This window comes from Phalaenopsis equestris, unplaced genomic scaffold, assembly GCF_001263595.1.
Source record: "Phalaenopsis equestris unplaced genomic scaffold, ASM126359v1 Scaffold200062, whole genome shotgun sequence".
In the NCBI taxonomy this organism is placed as follows: domain Eukaryota; kingdom Viridiplantae; phylum Streptophyta; class Magnoliopsida; order Asparagales; family Orchidaceae; genus Phalaenopsis; species Phalaenopsis equestris.
In genome coordinates, this window is record NW_018219903.1 from 5,088 (window position 1) to 25,317 (window position 20,230).

General features: G+C 32.4%; 1 protein-coding gene across 1 annotated transcript in view; it reads left to right on the forward strand.

The window, feature by feature from the left end:
- The first annotated feature begins 1,280 nt into the window (after positions 1 to 1,280).
- LOC110035817 (CCA tRNA nucleotidyltransferase, mitochondrial-like) overlaps positions 1,281 to 20,230 on the forward strand; it is a 36,774-nt gene continuing 17,824 nt past the window's right edge. Inside the window, exons 1-2 of the mRNA XM_020740111.1 lie at positions 1,281 to 1,650; positions 19,715 to 19,845. Coding sequence (XP_020595770.1) covers positions 1,342 to 1,650; positions 19,715 to 19,845 — 440 coding nt within the window. The 5' untranslated portion in view covers positions 1,281 to 1,341. The remainder of the gene's footprint in view (positions 1,651 to 19,714; positions 19,846 to 20,230) is intronic.

Here is a 20,230-nt window from a genome sequence, read left to right on the forward strand (position 1 = left end):
TATTGGGAAGAAAGATAACCCATAAAAGGAAGAAGAACCACCAGCTCATATTGAGCAAGCGTCGGTACAGGAGTGGGGACCCGATATTCTAGAAGCAGAACAGTCGATAAGTAGAATAATGATAAAATAACCTAACGACAATCGAAGATTCACACAAAATCTCATGTTTTTTTAGAGATCTGGTTGGTTTATGCACATGTTATTCCTAAGTTATTGTTGGGTTACTCTCGAAAAAACGGAAAACGGTTGAAGTAAGCAAGAAATCTTACCTCTGTTTCAAAGACGTTGACATTCATTTCGTCATCCATGTGCTCAAACTCTTCATTAAGAGAGAAATCTAACTCCATCATAAATGCAGCGACCAAACCCTAGCTGAGACAAAAAAACCCTTTTTGAAAACTTCTTTTCTAATGAATAATGCAGAATAGAAGTTTCTGAGGGAATAATACACAAAAAATAGGCAGGAATAAACCCAAAAGACGGGATAATACGTAACATTTAACACGTCGGGTTGGGCCGGGCCAAACGCAAAATTTTTTCTTTATCATGACGTGTAAATATGAGTCCCGCAAGATCAGATGACGTCTTTTGCTTGGATAGGGTAGGGACCTAAGGCAAAAATTTGGCCAAATTTTGACACCCTGTTCGGGAAGAAATATTACATCAGTACTACACATGTTATTTTTAAGTGCGTAGCCAATCAAAACACGCCACGATATCTCGCGCGGCGGAGTAAGAAAAACAGCGCAGTAACACGGAGAATATTCCCTCCTGTGTTATTCATGAGTTATTGCGCGTTATTCATGTGTTATTGCATGTCATTCATGTGTTATTGATGTGTTATTGTGTTATTATAACACCAAGAATATTCTCATGATACAATAACACATGAATAACACACAATAACACTTGAATAACACGGGAAATATTCCCGACAGAGAAAAAAACGGCGCAGTAACACGGAAGAATGTTCTCTCCCGTGTTATTCTTGTTATTGTGTGTTATTCATGTGTTATTCAGGTGTTATTGTGTTATTATAATACCAGAAATATTCCCAGGATACAATAACACATGAATAACACACAATAACACATGAATAACACGGGAGGAATATTCCCCGTGTTACTGCGCCGTTTTTTTTGCTTCGCACAGAATATCGTGGCGTGATTTCATTGGGGACACACTTTTACTTATGTCCCTGTTCGGAGCTCGGTAAGCGCCACTACAAGGATCACCTTTTTCTCCGGCTCTTCTGATTCAACGGTTGTGATATACTGGATTTGCTTGACCGAACCCGAGAGGGAGCGAGGGAAACCATCTGCGGCGATGATATAAATTCCCATGGCCTTCGTCTCCCTAGGTTCAGCAAGGCTGTTAGCTTTCCAGCAAATTGATTCGCATTCCCTCTGCTTCTTCTCAACCCCAAGAATTTTCTTCTTTACTTCGAGGAGAAAACTAGGGTTTCGCTTTTGCGGCGTTCGTTGCGGTTCCGGGAGCGGGGCCATGGCCGCGGAGCCTCGACCGGCGGTGAAGGTTCGGATTGATCTCACAATGAACGAGGAGACGATCTTCCGACGTTTGCTCGACGTGATAGACCATTTTAAGCTGAATACGCAACTCCGGGTCGCTGGGGGCTGGGTACGAGACAAGGTTAGGCTTCTAGTTTCACTCTGCACTTTCATATTATTTTCTTGCCTCTAGTTTTCCTTCTGATGCTGGTTTAGTCAAATTGGTGAGCCGGACTGTTTGAAATCTATTTCAATGGTAAGTTTGGAAAGCTTCTTCAGAAGGCGGTAGGTTTGTACTGGTTGGAACTTGGAATGCTTAAAAAAGTTAGTGAGCGGGGAAATGATATATTTTAAATCATGAACTATTTACAACAACGTAATATGCCATTCCTAAGATTAGCATATGAGAACTACCGTATAAGTTAGAAGATGGCCTGAGAATTTGATGGCCTATGGTGTAGCCAAACTAATAGTGCTTCTTCCCTAGTGAAATGATAAATTTATACATTGAATTTATCACTTATCTGATTGATTTCTACTTTGGGAGACATGATTAAAGGAAGATTTTGCTGATGTAGAACCATGAAAATTATTGATGTTCTCCATGAAGAGGAGCTTGACTAGGAACATATCTTTTCTTGATGCATAATGCATTATGAAAATATTGTAATGACTAAACCAATGTTCTTAAATGCACACTTCGAAGCATGCTTTATGAGCAACGCGAAGCGAAGTGCATGACACTCATTTCGTTGAAGCGCACTTCGAAGCACTAAAGTTAATTTGCAGGGTTTTTTGCTTTGCAATTTTTAAGTTTTAAATTATTGCAACTATTATAAATTATTCAAAATTTTAATTGTAGGTTCACCCTTAATGTTTTCCTTCAAGCTTTCAAGTCAGAAATGGTACCATATTCTTTTCTATTTTATATCAACTTTTAAGTCATATTTTATATTTTATAATTGGTAATGAATGTATTTATACATTAATAATTTTAAATAACCTATTGGCATTTTGGTTAATAAAAGCATTGTTTTACTCTACACTTTGTGCTTTGAAGCAAAAATAAAATCTTGCACATCACATTGCGCTTTGCGCTTTGATAACACTGGCATATAATTGATTTTTTTTTTTTTTTTTCATTGGGTGGGGGAAGAAGGTTTCCTTGTGCTTTTGTGAATGTTTACTCTTTTGTATATCATATAAATTACATTTTGATATCCATGTTGGATATTTCTAGCCATTGATAAACATTATGGTATGACACTTTATCCATTATTTAGTATATTTTATTTTTTATTTTCTTGAGATCAAAGTATTTCCTTTTAATTAAGAGGAGATCGAGGAATCTTTAGAATCTCATGCAAATTCTGCATGCAAATTCTCAGTCACTCTACAAATAGACCTTTGTTTACCTTTTTTTGCCACAACTAAATGCACTAAGGCCTCACCTCGTTCTTCTAAGGCCTCACCTCGTTATCATATAGAGTTGGAAGAGGCTTATTTTATGCTTGAGAGAGACAAATTTAGATCTATTTTTTGGGATCATTGCACATCCTCTGGAACGATGACAAACTAAGGCTAAATCAACTATGACGCTGCCTTCAATTTTGTTTGTACTTGCCCCACAAATTAAAGCTTCCTTTTTTGTGTTTTAATGAAGTTGGATGGTCCAATGCTTTGTCTCCATATCCAAACATTGCAGTCTACTAAACTTATTCTCAAGCGATGGAATTTGACTTGGGCTCCTTCCCACCTAATTCATTATATTCATTTAATTTTATTATCATCACTAGCCTTATATCAACTCTTTTGGCACATCATCATTAATCCTTATTTTTCATTCATTTATGTTGGTGCTATATGTTGTTGAATCAATTCTCCACAAATCATTTTGTTGAACAAATTCTATCGCTGTAAATTTAGTTTTACCCCTTTTCCTTCTTTTTGCTCATACACTAATTTTATTAGCTTGTCTAGCGGTCACATTTTCTACTTTTCATCTTCAATGCTATAGTGAACTTGAGCCCATTTTGTTGGGCTTGCTTGAGTCGAGATTCATTTCGTTGCGGCCAAAAATTCAAAAACTTTGGGTTGTGGGAATTCGAGATTTGTCATTAAACTGGTGATGGTCATGTCTACAGAAAACATGCTTTGATAGTTCAGTTGTGTTGCATCTATTTTCTGAGTATAGACTATAATTCCCTTATAACTATAAGTTCTGCGTTTTGACATGAACTCAAACAGAACACCATAAATAAATATAATAAATTTTCAAAAAGTTAGAAGTCTAAAATATTACATAAAAAGTTATGCATCACTTAAAATTGATTAACATCAAAATTAAATTTATAATAATAACAAGTAATGCTATCATAATATTATTTTTAATGTCCAAACAATCAAATCTATCAGAAAATTTTCTTTCCAAAGCCGCTCTCGATATATGGTCACCGTCTAAAGTGAACATTTTTGAAGTTGCCGACCCCTAAATAAGTTACAATCATCAATTGATTTGTTTCTGGGACACCTATAAAATTTTCTCTCACAGTTTGCTTCTCATTGTGATGTAAATATGCAACATTGCAAAACACAGTTGCAATACACAACTTTAGAGGCAATAGAAGTCTTTGAACTCTTATTTCTTGATAATTCATAGTTTAATATAATTACAAAAAAAGTAAAAAAAAAATCAAAATAACAATGATATAACCAGAAAGTTAGAAAAGAAAAGAGCTCAGAGTCAATATAAATTTTAATAATATGTCATTATATGAAGATAGATGATATAGAAAGTATGGGATCTTGGTTGCCTTTAAGCACTTACTACCAAACTTATATGTCAGAAAGCTTGGTATCATAAAGAACATCTAGAAGAATCCCTAAGTTTATATGACTCAGAAAGAATGAGATTTTGGTTGCCATGAAACAGTAAATACCAAACTCGTAGATATCAGAAAATATACTAGTGTAAAGATCATCCAGAAGAACCCGAAATGTCACATGACTCATCATAGATCTAAAAAAAATATATTAAAGCAACTCATTGTCAAGCAATGCAAAATAATATTTTATATTTTGTTCAGTTCCACAAAATTACAACTTTCATAAATCATTGAATTACATAAAAACAGAATTAATCTCTCAAGCAAAATAGAATGCTTAAGATGTCCTACAGACATAATTTTATCACAAAAATTATTTATTGATGTTTCACTAATTAACTAAAATATTCATAATTTCTTTCCTTAGCTGAACCATAATATTATCACCTTCCCCATCTTGAGTTGGATGATTCTTGACATCTTTAATGTCCATCATTGAGTGAATAATCTTGTATTCATAAGCCTCGGGTGAAATATGTATGTGATATATTTCTAAACTATTAAATTCAATGTTATACTTTGAAGGATGACTTTGTATATTATTATATAATGCTATTTTTGCTAGGATGATTTAATTTTTTTGCTAAATGAATACGTAGACGTGTCTCTTAAAATAACCTATTTTTTCTTCGAACCACCAAAAACTTTCTCAATAACGTCACGTAACGAAGAGTATTGCTTGTTAAACATCTATATTTTACCACAACCATCTTGATTATTCCTTTCGAAATCGGGAATGCAATATTTTGTTTAAGGATATGACTTCAAGAAGCCCAGTTGCATCGGGTAGTCGACATCCACAAAGTGGTACTACCCTATTGAGTTACACAATATCTACATTTACATGTATTTCTAAAGAGTTATATATTAAATGTGCAATTATAGAGTACTTAAAAGTAGTATAGCAAAATTATATTGATGGGAGCATGTTTTAAATTTGAATATGCAGGTGTCATGCGCACTTCCTTTCCATCCGACCATGACAAACATAAAGCACATGTTAAAATCACAAACCGTTTTGTTGTTCTGTATTGGTGAACCACATCATCTGATATAAGTCACGTTTTCATCTTTAGGAATACGAACATCTACATGTATTTTATAAATTATCTCAATACAATCTTATACCACAAATTATTTTCTCAAGCACATTCAAGCTGCTCATATACTTATATAATTTCATGTATATCAGTTTATTTTGAATTAGGACACATAATGATAATCATGTGATATCTTGATAGGTATACTCTAAAAAGTAGTATCTATGGGCTTCGTATTAGTAGATGTGAAGTAGCAAGAGCGTCTAAGTCGATGTTGAAATATGTACTAATTGTTTCAGAAGAATATTGAAAAAGCTCACATGTTACCTTTATTGATTCATTGTGTGATAATATATAAAATATTATCCATACCACTGTTCTTGAAGAGCTTTGAAGACCATCTGCAAATCTTGAAAGATTAATAAAGACTGCTTGCAACACACGAAACAACTTCATATTTCCTGCAAGCAATTTTCCGATTCATTTTTCTTCATTATATGTTGTTGTCATTGAAGGAGTTATAAATGTATGTTTCACAGTACTCATTAATTAAACATATAATAGTGAGCATAACCTTCTTGCACAGCTCTTGTTTGTTGCAAGCTATGATTGTAGCAACACAAGTAAAAGCTCATCAATCAATACTTGCAGGAACAACATCAATTTAAAAATATAGATTAAAAAGCAAACAATGCAGAGGAGTTTCTACAAACTACAAAGAAATACATAAAACAATACATATAAGTCTAACCTAACTAAATACGGATGCCCATTAATCACAAACCACTCAAAATGTCTAACCCTTAACCCATTACAAAAACTCAATATTGAGGGCTTTCATAAAAAAATTATGGTAATGAATCCTTTATTCAACTTTATTTGACATGAACATCTTTTTTTTAGTATGGTTCTAGAGTACAAGTATAGTAACACATCATAAACTTCAGGGATCATTTCACGTGTTTTTATGACAGTAGAAGATGCTCAATTGGTGAACTTGACCTAGAAGACATATTTGAACATGTTGTAACTAGCTGAGATATCTGATCCTTTTGAAAGGATGCTCTGCTAGTCTTCTTTCTCCCTAGGACAGGTTTAACAGAATGTTGGCACTTTGTATGACTGGATCGATTGTTCTTATTGGAGGTCTGGTATGAACTTTTCTCAGGGTATTTGAACTTTCGCTTTGTTCAAATACTCCATAGGTACCTAAATCAATAGGGGCTACCTGACGAGGAGCTCTTGCTTTAAGAACCAATTTTTTTTTTCTTTTTCCTACTATCAAGTCGAGCTACAAATCGCTTCCCTTCTCTCTAATGATTGTCACCTCTGTCTCTATGTCATTGTCGATTGTCAGATGAGAAGTTGTTGGTTGCTTTAAAATATATTTAATTTAATATATATATGGTTTTAAAAAGAAAAAGTATTTTAATTTTGAAAATATGAGACCTAACTGATCCCATACTAACAATAATTTAAATAAACGAGCACAACACTACAATCCATGCACATATCCTGGTGAATAAACGCATTATTTGATAATGAGATTCCATTAAATAAACTAAAAAATTTATGACATCTGTTTTGGTCTGCAAAACCTTTTATGTTGACCGAGAAGTTTTCCTATCTAATATTAAAGATTAGACATGATTTATATTACATAGGTTCGTAAAACTCCCTATAAATGAACGAAGTCAATCAAGAAAATTTGATTTAAATCAGAGGTATTTGTCTTCAAGATTCTTAAAGTTTAGGATTTCAAGGTCGGACGTAGAAAATTTCAAATGAGGAATGACTCAAAATAGGAATAGTTATTTTCAAAATCCAAAGGAAGAAAACTAAAAGATGCCACAGATCCTGAGGAGAACCTCGACGACTTACCAAGATATTCTATGATTTGACTTCAATTTCGAGGAAATATTATTAGAAGCTTCATTCTGTCAATTTTTATTATTTAAAATTTACACTTGCATGACACCGATCGTCCAAATAGCATGAAAGATAGAAGAGTTTATGTCGTAACGAACGACAACCTCAGAGCCTAAAGCGAGTTATGACTTAAATTGCACAACATGGTTGTGCAAAGTCTTAAAGATAAGTTGAGGATTTATGCTGTACTAGACGAACTTCCACGAAATCCTATGACTTGTTATTAATTTTAAGAAAAGGCTTGTTGATGACGATCTCGTTTGTTTTCTCAAAGATGTTCTTCTGTATGTCATTGTCATGCTGCCCATTGAGTTTGCTCCAAGCTCCTCATCGAAGTGACAGCTTCCAGGTGCATGGTTTTTTGGTTTTATAGTGTATATGTCAGGTTTGTTGTTGTTATAGTTTAACTGTTTTTTTGTTTGAATTTTAATTTCTGTTAAGCGATACCGGTTACGATCCCACGGTTCCATCATTCCTACACCACTATTTTCTCTTGAGTTTACTTAGTTTAAACAAGTTATCAAACTCATTTAAACCGAAGAACTCCCGTTAGCAACCGTAGATTACCTCATCGGAGGAATCCTCGTAAACCCAAAAAGAGTGCATTATGTTCGTTCATTGTTTTGAAAGTGTAGATTTAATTTTGAAAGTGTATTTTTTATTTTCATTTTTTGCAAGTAAAGTATGTATGCATAAGTAAGGAAAATGTTATAAATTAAATAAAAGAATTGCAGTACATAAAATGTAAATGCGTACCTGGCCTTCTACCGCCGCTGCACTGTTAGTATCATGAAACATTTCAGAGAATTTAAATAATTTACAGGAAAATAAAACAGGAGCATTCAATATGAAAAGTCAAAAAGCGAGTCGTAAGAAAACATGAGTAATTAAAAGAAAACCTATAGTCACATATGAAAAGCCGAGACTAGGTGTAAGACTTCAGTGAATGTGGGGGCTCAGAACTGGACTGTGTGCTTCTCAACCTTGAGTAAGAGCTATCAACCTGATAAGCTACGAAGGGCAGTCCCTAACCTCGATTCAAGTGATTAACTGTGGATCTTTATAAATTTTCATTTGAATTTAATTTTCAAGCATGTATTACTTTGTAGGCAAAATTAGTTATTTGTGAAAAGGATTGTTGTTCGAAATATTTTGCAAATTAGTATAGTCTACATGTTAATTACTCTAATCAAATTAGGACTACTCACAACCTAAGAGTATCTGGGGCAATAATCTTATCAAGAGTTGGCGAATAATATCGTCGGTTTTATCCTCTCCCCTCATTGAAAGTCCTTGAAGTACGAGATATTATTCCAAATCCCACTTCGTATCCCTTGTTTAGCACATATTAGCATTATCACATCGCCCTAGTCAACTAGACCTCAGATTTACACAAGTCCGATGATTCATATGTGACAAAAGAAATATCCTCATTTGCTCACAAGGATTTAAATACCTTAGAAAAGGCCTAAATCTTTGATCATTGGGTCATAAATGCAGGATAAGTAGTTTAGGGTATCTCCATTGATTTATGTGAATTAACGGATCCCTAATCATAACTTGGTGGGTTCTTAAAAGTTTTAAGGACGATTTTCTTTCTCAAATCATAATAGGTTCAATTGCCCTTCAAAACATCAAAAAGATTATAAAAATATTTAGGGCATAACCCTAAACAACTTTTAAAGTCTTTTGAATAATGTCGAGTTCATTTGGACTTATTATGTTGCTAAATTAATCATCTGAAGCTGAATTAAGATTTAGTGGTGATATTTTTACCTGTGCTCAATGAACCTTGATGATTTAATCATCCCATGAGCCGGGTAATTAGGTATTCACTTGATGTTCTACTTAGGAATTATGTGAGTGGACACCCTTAAGGGCAAGTTGAATTATTAAGGACCTTGTGCTTATGAGTAAAGTTGGGCTTATATTGCTTTAAAGGTATTCATGATTGGTTATGTTTCATTTTCTAAGCCTCATTAAAAAAATTCAGATCAGGCCTAGTTCACTACTAAGTCCTTATGTTTTTTTTTATGGATAAATTTGTAATAATAAAAAATGTTGGATTAAATGGATTTAATTCTTGTTAAAAGATTATACTTATCATCTAATCACCAATTATGGGCTTCAAATGAGTAAGTTATCTTTTTCCTAGCTCAAACTCATTACCTTAGGATCATCCAATTAGATCGACTTCCAAGTCACAATAATTTAGGAAAATTATGATTTTACCCTTGTTGTTGGAAATGTGATAAATTAATTTCTAACTCTTAACCCTTTATGTTTCAATCTTCTAATAGTGTTCATCATGATCAATATTACTCATTTCCCTTTTGATTTAACAAACATTTTGATTAGGGCTTAAAAATTTCACAATTATCATTTTGTCCTAAGGGCTCTTCAATTCATAATTTCTTAAATTTAACTCAAATGACTTTGAAAACCTTCTTAGTACTTCACTCATGGGTCAATTAAAATATCAGAGGAGTACTTATATTTTTTCTATTTTTATTTAGTTTTTAATAATTATTTTTGCTCAAAAGTAGGGATTTTCAATATTAATTCATTTAGTTGACCAAAATAAATCTTCTATCTTTAAGAAAATTATTGGAGGTTCACCTAGATCAGAGGACCTCTAGGAACAATTTTTGTGATTCTTCGAATTATAATTTAATTTTTATATTTTTTAGTTAGTTTTAGTGATTAAATAAATAGAAAATATATTTTTATTTCAAAAATTACTTTTTTTATATTTTTCATAAATCTCTGAATTTTATAAGTCTCTCCAACTTCATAGAACTCAGAGAAACATATTTTGTATTTTTCCGTTTTTTATTTTATTTTATTTTATTTATAATTATTTAACTCAAAAATATGGGAAAATTCATTTAAATATTAGAAGTACATCTTTACATCTTTAAAAATTTATAAAAATATTTTAAAATGGTTTTCTATTATAAGGAAAGAATTTGTGACATTTTCAGGTATTTTTATATTTTTGTGATTTTTAATTATTTTTAAATTGAAAAATAGCTCAAAAATAAACTTTTTATTTTAGGATCAATTTTATTTTTCATAGATTCCTCTCATCTCAAGGAACATTCCAAATCACTTTTCACAATTTTCTGATTTTTTCTTTATTTATATATTTATTTTAAGCTAAAATTCATATTTACTTAGAAAATTCATTTTTACATTAAAAATAATTTTTATGGCTTCCAAATTTTACAGGGACCTTCTAGTGTGCTTAGCTTTATCTTCGATCATTTTGGTGATCTTTTCAATTATTTTGTATTTTTCTAAGTTTAGTGATTTTTATAATTTTTTAAATAAGAAAATACATTTTTAAATCTTTTTTTTTTATTTTTCCTAAGGTTCTCTGACCACAGTGAACCTAGCAAACCAATTCTCATAATTTTCTGCCTTATATTTTAATTTTATAATTTTTAATTAAAACAAAGGTGGTTAATATTGAAAAATTCAGGCTTTCAATCTTAGGGGTGTTCTCTAACTTTGGAAAAATCAAGGAACACTCCTAAGCACATGAAGATCAAGTCGTCCAAATTTCACATTATGGTGATTATTACTTATTTAACTATGATTTAAACAAGTTTTTATGTATTCAATTAATTAAAAACTAATTGTTAGATAAATATTTTTTATTTTTATCATACATTATTCTCCTCTGTTCACTGAGCACCAGGGGCATTTTTCTTTTATTTTTATGATTTTTCTACACCAAGTTATGGATTTTTAAAGCTTCCATAATTAATTCAATCAGAAATACCCTAATTTTCTAGTTATCCGCGTCAGCTGCCAGCGAATCCTTGGTTTCTCCGAACGCATACGCGACGGCCTCCAATTCGCTGCTCATTCCACGCAAGCCTGCCATGCGTTTCGCGGTTTGTCCCGTAGCTCCATCCGACGAGATCTGGATCGTTTGCTCGATACACACGCGATCCGACGGCTCTTGGTCATCGTCCCAAATGTGATACTCAACCAAATCGCATGGGGTTTGTTCCTACACCTTCATCTAGGTCAGACGAACCTATCTATACTGTTACATGCATATGAAAGACAAGTTTACTTGACATATGATGAAACCGAGCCAAAATTTAGGGATTTCGAGTTATACCTTTGCCCAAGAGGTGAGGCCTCAATTGGGTTGGTTCTGAAGCTTTGTCTTGGTCCCACGAACGTCCTTGAAGCGTTGATTCGATCTGTGTTTGGGTCTGTGTAGAAGTTCGATGATAGGGTGGTGTGGCCTTGGTCAAGGTCTGGTGCAGAGGGCTCGGGAGAGGGAGCTTTTTATTGAGGAAGTGGTTTTAAGGTCTAGGGAAGCTTGTGGGGTGGTTAATTTGGAGTTTGGTGGGATGGCTGGAAAATAACCTGATTTTGGGTGGTGAAATTGAGCTTAGGGAGTGGAAATGAGGGGCTGAGAACAGTGGGATTGCACTTAGGGTTGCTACAGGAAGCTCTCGAAGCAATTTGACAGAGTTTCCCTAACGATTTGACACCTCCTCTCATTTGGCCGTGAGGGGGTTCAATTTATAGCCATGGCCATGGTGGCCAACAGGGCAAACTAGGGTGTGCAAAATGCTGCCTAGGTGGAGGATTGAGCAGCACAATTGACCAACTGGGGATTGCCACAAGGGATGGGCACAATTTTTGAACCATGGGGGAGGCTTCTCGGTTTTGGGTTTTTCGGCCACCAGGGTTTGGGGCTAAAAATTGAATTTGGGCTTGATTTAAAAATCAATTGAGAGGTCAAATTGGTCTAGGAGATTGTCATGAAGGTTTTAGAAAGTGAATTTATTGGAGTTAAATTGGTCACATGGTTTAATTTGATAGAATTTGGAAGTGGCGTCAATTTAGGCTATTTGAGTTAGGCTTAGAATTTGGGTTAGGAATTGGGTTCAATTAGGCTTGCATTTGGTTTCAATTGGGCTTGGACATGGTGAAATTCAATTTAGATTTGAAATTGGGGAAGTTTGAAATGAATTTGGTAGAAATTGAGTGTGATTTGGGCATTTTAAGGATTTAGAGGCATTTTAAGGATTTTGGTCAATTTTGATGTATTTGGGTGCAATTGAAGTTGTTAGGTGGTTAGGATTGATTTGGGTGAGGTTTGGAGTGAATTTGGAAATTTTGGCTGATTTTTTGGTATGTGGGGCATTTTGGTAATTTTGGGAAAATTAGGGTTATTTTGAGAATTTTGAGAAAAATAGAGTATTTTGGACAAATTGAATAGTTTGAAGTGGTTTGATATTTTTTTTGGAGAGAATTTGGAAATTTGGTCAATTTTTGGAAATTCAGGGTTTCAGAGGTATTTTGGTAATTTTAGGAAAATTTGGGGGTAGAAGGCCAAAGTTGGATGTTTGGGTGAAATTAAAGGTCATTAAATATGTCAGTCATGATGTTACCCTTCTGGTGCCATGAGACTAAGGGAAAACTCATTTTGGATCCTCCATGTGTTGATCCTGACCACCCTAGCCAAAGGCTAAGAGCTTGGGGACCACCCACATGAGTTTCCAAAAGAGTGGGGACATGTCAAATGTGACTGATTTTAGGGTTTTGGGAATGTGTGTGAGGTGTTTGAGTATTTGTGTGTGAGCCTGACCAAGACCAAGCTGCCCAGGGCTAACCTTAAGGCCTGACAGTCTTATGGGGGCTCCCCTTGAGCTCCCCCATATTGCTTTTAATCTTCTAAGTGTTAGAAGTCAAAACTAAACATGTGGAACTCCAATAATAGTAAAGAGATGTTTAAAATTTATAATGGGGTAAGCTTTCATCACTAGTTCTCTAGGATAGTCAACAGGAAGGTCCTATGGATAGATCCTAGGCTTGTAAGGAAGAAAGACTAGACCTCAACAAAAGTGAGGTCAACAGTCATGTGATTCACGAGGTTTTGCTGTCATTACCGAATCAACTTTTTGAATTGTGATTCCTTTCTTTTTCTGTGATCTTACTGTTTTCGCCTTACCGATTGAGACTTTTGTGAAATCGCTTTTCTTTTTCTCATTTCCACACTTTCCACTGACTCTATGCCACCTCTGTTTTCCTATTTAGGAGTTCAAGAGTTAGGTTACCACAGTTAGCTCTCTCGCCTCCACCTACATCCATTGATTCTTGCAGCGCTCTCTCTATCTCGTTTTCTTCTACGCTCTCCTTTAATAAGTATAAGTTGCATCCTCTCAACTTTATTCCCTTAATGTGATTTTATTATTTTTATTTATATATTAATATGCATATATATATATATATATATATATATATATATGATTTTGTTATTTTTAATTAATTGATTATTATGCGAAATTTGGTTAGGGTTAACTTTAATTTTCCTTTTTTTCAATATTTTTAATAAAACAATAATATTTTCACCTAACCTAATCAATAATTAGTATTAATGTATTTTACTATATAATTGTTAAATTTTGAGAATTTTGATGTGTAGGATTTATTATTTGATGTTAGTTGAATTGTTAAAATTTTTGTTGTTCTTCTCAAGGTAAATAATTGCTATCTATTAAGGGATAAACCCACTCTTCATTGTTAGGGGTGTTATGCTTGTTATCTGTATTAAGTTCTTAGTTAGTTGTAGGTTTGTCAGTCATACCATTCAAATTCTGTTAATGTATTTACAGTAGACTTTATTTCTTATTAATGATGAATTTCATGAATAATTAGTTTTACTCTATTGCCGCATAGATTCTTGTTAATTATTTCTCTCTTATTTTTAGTATTTTTTATTTCTTTACAATATTGATTTACTAAATCTTATTATTACAAAGTCATAATTATGTATAAATATCAAATATGTTGTAGCTATACTTCAATGATTTAATTGCGGTGCGAGATGCTCACATAATATTATAATATTATTATGTTGGTATTAAATTTTTGGTATGACTAGTCACACTGATAGATCCTTAAATAAATTATTGAATTTTCATGGGATTGATTTTGTCTTCTCTTATTTCAGCGTGTCATAGGCAGGATTGTCAAAAAGCTCACTGTGCTCGAATAGCTCGTGTTTGAATTGTTTGTTAAGTAAGTGAACCAAACATGAACAAATTTTTTAAGCTCGAATTATAAATGAGCCGAACATAAATAACTTCGATCATGTTTGACTCATTTCAACACGAAATAAGAAAAATATTTATATTACTTATATAATAATATATTATATATTTATATCTAAGTTTAAATTACTATAACTTATGTGGTCATGTGTTTCTATGTTTTTTCTTGCATAGAATGGCGCAAGTTCGAATCTAACGTTCTACATCTATTATTATAATTAATTTAAACGAGCCAATTTCGAGTCCAACATATATATATATATATATATATAATCGGTTTCATACGACTAGGGTTGTAAATTAGCCGAGCTTTAGCGAACTCAGACTTGGCTTATGTTTGACTTGTTTGGAATTGATAAGTCTTATATGTATAAACACCCAAGATATTATGAAATATAAATATTTACTCAGAAATGCATGAGTCTAAGTCCCTTACATTCATGATTATAAACATTGATTTTTTTTTTTTTGCGAATTCTGTTATGTATATTATAAATTATCTACTTTAATTGTTCCTTCTGAATGCTGTAGTTCTGAATGCTGTAGTTCCTTGTTGTTTATGCTTTAATGAATAATAGTTATTTACTGAGTTTGATTTGTCAAAATCACCTGTTGATATTTTTAACAAGTTCCACCCAACCACCTAGATGACCTTCTTCATAGGAGCGAAGTTTACATTTTTAGATATATTTTTTGGTATTTTAAGTTTCATATTTGTTATTGTACTTTTCCTTTTGGATATAAGTTGTTATTTCTATATTGTTTTTTCATTTTTTTTAATTATTTTTTCTTCAGTTGTATTAGTTGCTAAACTTTTAAATATGAAAAAAAATAACACTTTTTTTTTTGCTTGTTTTAGTTTTTACTTGTGTATTATCTTTCTTTTTGAGAACATACAACAAGTTCACATTCTTTCATCACAACTTATGTTTTCCGGGTGTATCGCCTAACTGGTAGCGACGACTCCACCAAACATTAAGTTAAGCTTTCCTCAAGTTCAGGATCAACACACATTGTCTAATATAGAACAGACAATTAAAGAAATTACTTCCAATTTTTTTTCAGCCATTCTTTGCATTGATAGTTTTCTTTCTGTGGTCCCAACCCAATTTAGTTGATCGACGTTTCAGTTCATTTCAAAGCTTCTAAGTTTTTTAATTGATCTCATTTATTTTTTACTTCTGGCATATTCTTTACCAGTTTTCACATGATTTTTTTTATGTTTTGCCAGTCTTTTTTGTTGAAATGTGTTGGAGATTAATTACTTAATTCTACTTCTTTTTGACAAACATTTCAAAAAACAAGCACAACTTATGTCTCCAATGTAACAGACAAATTGTTTTATACTATTTCCCCAATACAACTCACTAGTGAAATAATATTACATCAAAATTTGAGAAAAAGAGAAGTTATAAAAATTTGCAGCATAAACCTATCTTTCATCCATAAAACTGAAAGAAGAGGAAATTTAAAATTAGAAAAAAATTCAGAGCTCTGAGTCAATGTAAAAATCTAAATAATATATCATTAAACCAACTGAGCAAGACAGAAGTTCCGTAAAGGGAATATTGGTTACCTTAGATCAGTTTTGGATAAACTCTTCTATATTGAAAAGCATAGAAGCATAAAAACCTTCTAGAAGAATCACAGGGTCATATGACTCATCGTAGCCCTTCAAATTTAAAATCGACTCCAAATGGATTCCAAATCTAATTTCAAATTTTCAGGGTAACATATATTAAAAAAGATAGAGACTTTACGGAGATTGTTAAATTAATTATAATCACTACTAACATCTAAAAAGTTTCATTATTTTTCTTTCTTTAGTTCCATACCAACATTAATGTTAGCAAAACAAAGATAAGCTTCCAAGTTATCTTTTAAGCATTTAGAAGGGATAACTAGTCCAATTTATCTAGTATTCTCTGCATTGGTCATTTCCTTAAAGATTAGGGGCAACTGGAAATGATTCAAATATGATAATTTAAATGAAAGTTAATATGCTCCAACATTCTTTTTCTTCTCTTATGCATGCATTGTTGTGTACTTCTCTTTTATGTTTCAAATTCTGCTTTATAAATCAATGAAGATAGGAGCATTGGAGACACTACAAAAACTTCAATGACAGTTTGCCTTTGTTTTGTAAATCACTTTTGGAGAACAATACAAAGTTTAAAAAACTGGACCGAACCGGCCGGTTCAACCGCTTCGACCGTGAATCGGGTGGTCTGGTTTTGGGTAGGCTAAAAACCGTCTCTGCATCAAACTGACCATAATCAAATTGAACTGGCGGTTCAACCTGAAAATCGTCAAACCCGGCGCAGTTCAAATGAACCGCTTTTATATTTATTGTTTATTTTTATTTTTGGAAATCCATTTCCAAGAATTTAAAATTTTGAGATGTGCAGCATTCGCAGAATTTTTTTGGAAATCCATTGAAAGCTAAGTCTTTATTTTATATAGATATGAAAATTTTCTGAAGACAAAACTATCGATGTGGGACTAAAGGTAGCTAGGAGAACTTTTATGTGGATTTTTAGGAATATTTACACGCATACCACTCAAACCTTATTTATTTACATATCTAACACCTAAACTTGTCTTTTGTATGTTTTTAGGAATATCTACATGCATACCACTCAAAGCTTATTTATTTACATATCTAACACCTAAACTTTTGTATGTTTTATATTTTTAGGAATTTTTACATGCATACCAATCAAATCTTATTTATTTACATTTCTAACGCCTAAACTTTTGTATTTTTTATATTTTTAGGAATATTTACACGCATACCACTCAAATTTATTTATTTACATATCAAACACCTAAACTTGTATTTTTTTTTATTTTTAGGAATATTTACATGCATATCACTCAAATCTTATTTATTCACATGTCTAACACCTAAACTTGTATTTTTTTATAAATAGTCACTTAAATAATTTTTAAAAATAAAAAATTTTAGCTTTTACATGCATACCAATCAAATCTTATTTATTTACATATCTAACACCTAAACGTGTATTTTTTATATTTTTAGGAATATTTACATGCATACCACTCAAATCATATTTATTTACATATCTAACACCAAAACTTGTATTTTTTTATATTTTTAAGAATATTTACATGTATATCACTAAAATCTTATTTATTTATATATCTAAAGCCTAAATTTGTATTCTTTAATACATATAAAAAATTAATATAAAAATGTATAAATAAATATTATTATTTAATTATTTCGAGTCAAAAAAGCTGAACACGAACAAACAAAGATTTATTCATGTTCGGCTTGTTTATAAATCGAGCCCAAAAATATTTGTATTATTAATTTATTATATTATTATTGCATTATTTAGGTCATATTTAATTAGTTTTTATATTTATTTCATTCGGTTTAACCCCAGTGGAATGAACCTTGAACCTTTCCTTCTTCTGGTTTGATGTCCGGTCCGGTTTTCAGAACCTTGGAAAAATACAAATACTTCTAGGCACTCAACTCCAATTATCAAATGCACTCTTATAAAGCATAGCTTAATATAATAGAAAGAACAAATAAGGACTGATTCACTCCTATAAAGAAGAATAGAGCAAATTGTTCCAAGCTTGATCAGTAAAGAAACAAAAATCGATTTTAAAAAGCATCTCAAGGATTTCTGAACCATTGACACATTTTTTTTATTATGTTGCTCAAACCAACCACTTCAATTTTATGTTATTTCATATCAACACCAAAACTTTCAAAAAATGGAAGAAGGTATATGATAAATGCCCAAAAATTGCAGAACACAGTCCAGGACTCGACATAATAGTACAAAAATGAAGGGAACAGTCATAGGGAGAAAGAAGACCAACAAACTCATACATAAGAAAATGAAAGCCCCATAAAAACACAAAACAGAAGAGAGCAAAAGCCCCATAAATTCACAAAATAGAAGAGGAAGAGAGGGATGAGCTGAGAGCCTAACCCCTAACTATTGTTATAGGGGAGGGCTTTAAACATCAAATCGGAAAATCAAAGTTTTATTTGGATACATTCAGATGAAGTACATATCAGAACGAGAAGATGAATGAGCCGGATCGAAAACCTAGGAGATCGGCTAGAGTTTAGAGATGCAGGGTAGCGCTTGGAGAGTTGAGGGAGAAGATGTCCAAACTGTGTACAGTCTTATAAGAAATGAGTTCATGAAATGCCATAAAATCGATGCCGCTTTTACAAAATAGCGTGCAAACGCCACCACAAACACTTTTGCATCATGACGGGACACCTTGCTGCAGTGTAAACGCTGCCCCAAACACAACGTAAGGCGTCTAAATCATTATAGTATTTAAAATATGATATTATAGTAAAAATTACTAATGGGCAAAATTCCTTTTTAACTATTTTATTGACTACAATTATTATCATTGAAGCATGCTAAACTTTTATGTGATCATTCATTTGATTTTTTTCTAAGATTAATACAGCCAAACTTTTTGCACTATCACTACATCAATAACGGGGCAATAAATTGTCAACACAGCAGCTATGCCTTTCCACACAGCTTTTGTTACATATACAGTCCAAGATTTTTCTGAAGTTTTATATGAGAAGCTATAGTGGAAGTGTCGTTTAGGAGTCCTAGGTAAAATTAGGATGGCATTTGTTTTTCAGCAAATTGGTAGTTCCTTAGTCTAAATTTCTCATGCCAAACTAGCATGTTCATCCTTTTTTAATTTTTATTCTCATTAGAATTATGATGCTCACATTTATCTTTAGGGGTGTTTACATACATAGCTACAAAATTCTTTTGTATTTACATTTCTCACACCTAGACTTTCTTGTTTACACATAGCACTGAAATTTTTAATATCACATCAAAATAGCACTATATCACGTTTTAAAAGTTAAATAGACCTTTTAATGCATAGGTTTAAAGAACCAAAGTGCGATATGTGTAAACATGAAAGTTTAGCTGTGAGATATGTAAATACGTAAGAATTGTGTGCTACGTATGGTGATTTCCCTTATCTTTATCATTACTATATTGACTTCATCCCCACCCTTCTCCTAGTTCTAGCATCATTGCGCATACTATTATGCATGATGCTTTGTTTGCCACCACTTTACTGAAGTTTCTTTTCGAGTCTAGCTACTTTATATTCCATCTCATGAAGGTATTAGCTTTAATAAACTTGGATGATGACTTTATGATTTACTTCTTTCTTTTATTTTTTTAATTAATTCCACACTTTTGGATGTAATAACTGTCCAATTTCAGCTTTTGGGAAAAGATTGTTATGATATTGATATAGCATTGGACAACATGTTGGGTCGGGAATTCTGTGAAAAAGTCAATGAATATCTGCACTCTACTGGTGAAGAAGTACAAGGAATTGGTGTCATCCAATGGTATGTGGATTTTCTTAGTTAGTCCATTCAATCCAGATTTTGATATGTGAATGATTTATGAACGAGTTTACAACAAAAGGTTTGAAAATGATTAAGATGCTTTTACTTTCATTCATTGCTTTCTGAATTAAGATATGTACTTATGTTGGTGGTTTCTCATAGGTGGCGCTTGTTGATTGATACCCATTAACTTTATAGCTTTTTGTAGTTTGTGGTCAAGAGTTCAAACTACCAGAACAACAATTGTATTCTGCAAATACTAGTTTTATTTGGGATAATTTTTTTTTATTTTTTTTATTTTTTATTGGGGTTACAATTGAATCCAGCCTCAACTGTTAGTTCTATGATCATGCTTCATAGCTGTCTCTACTATGGCAATAATGTT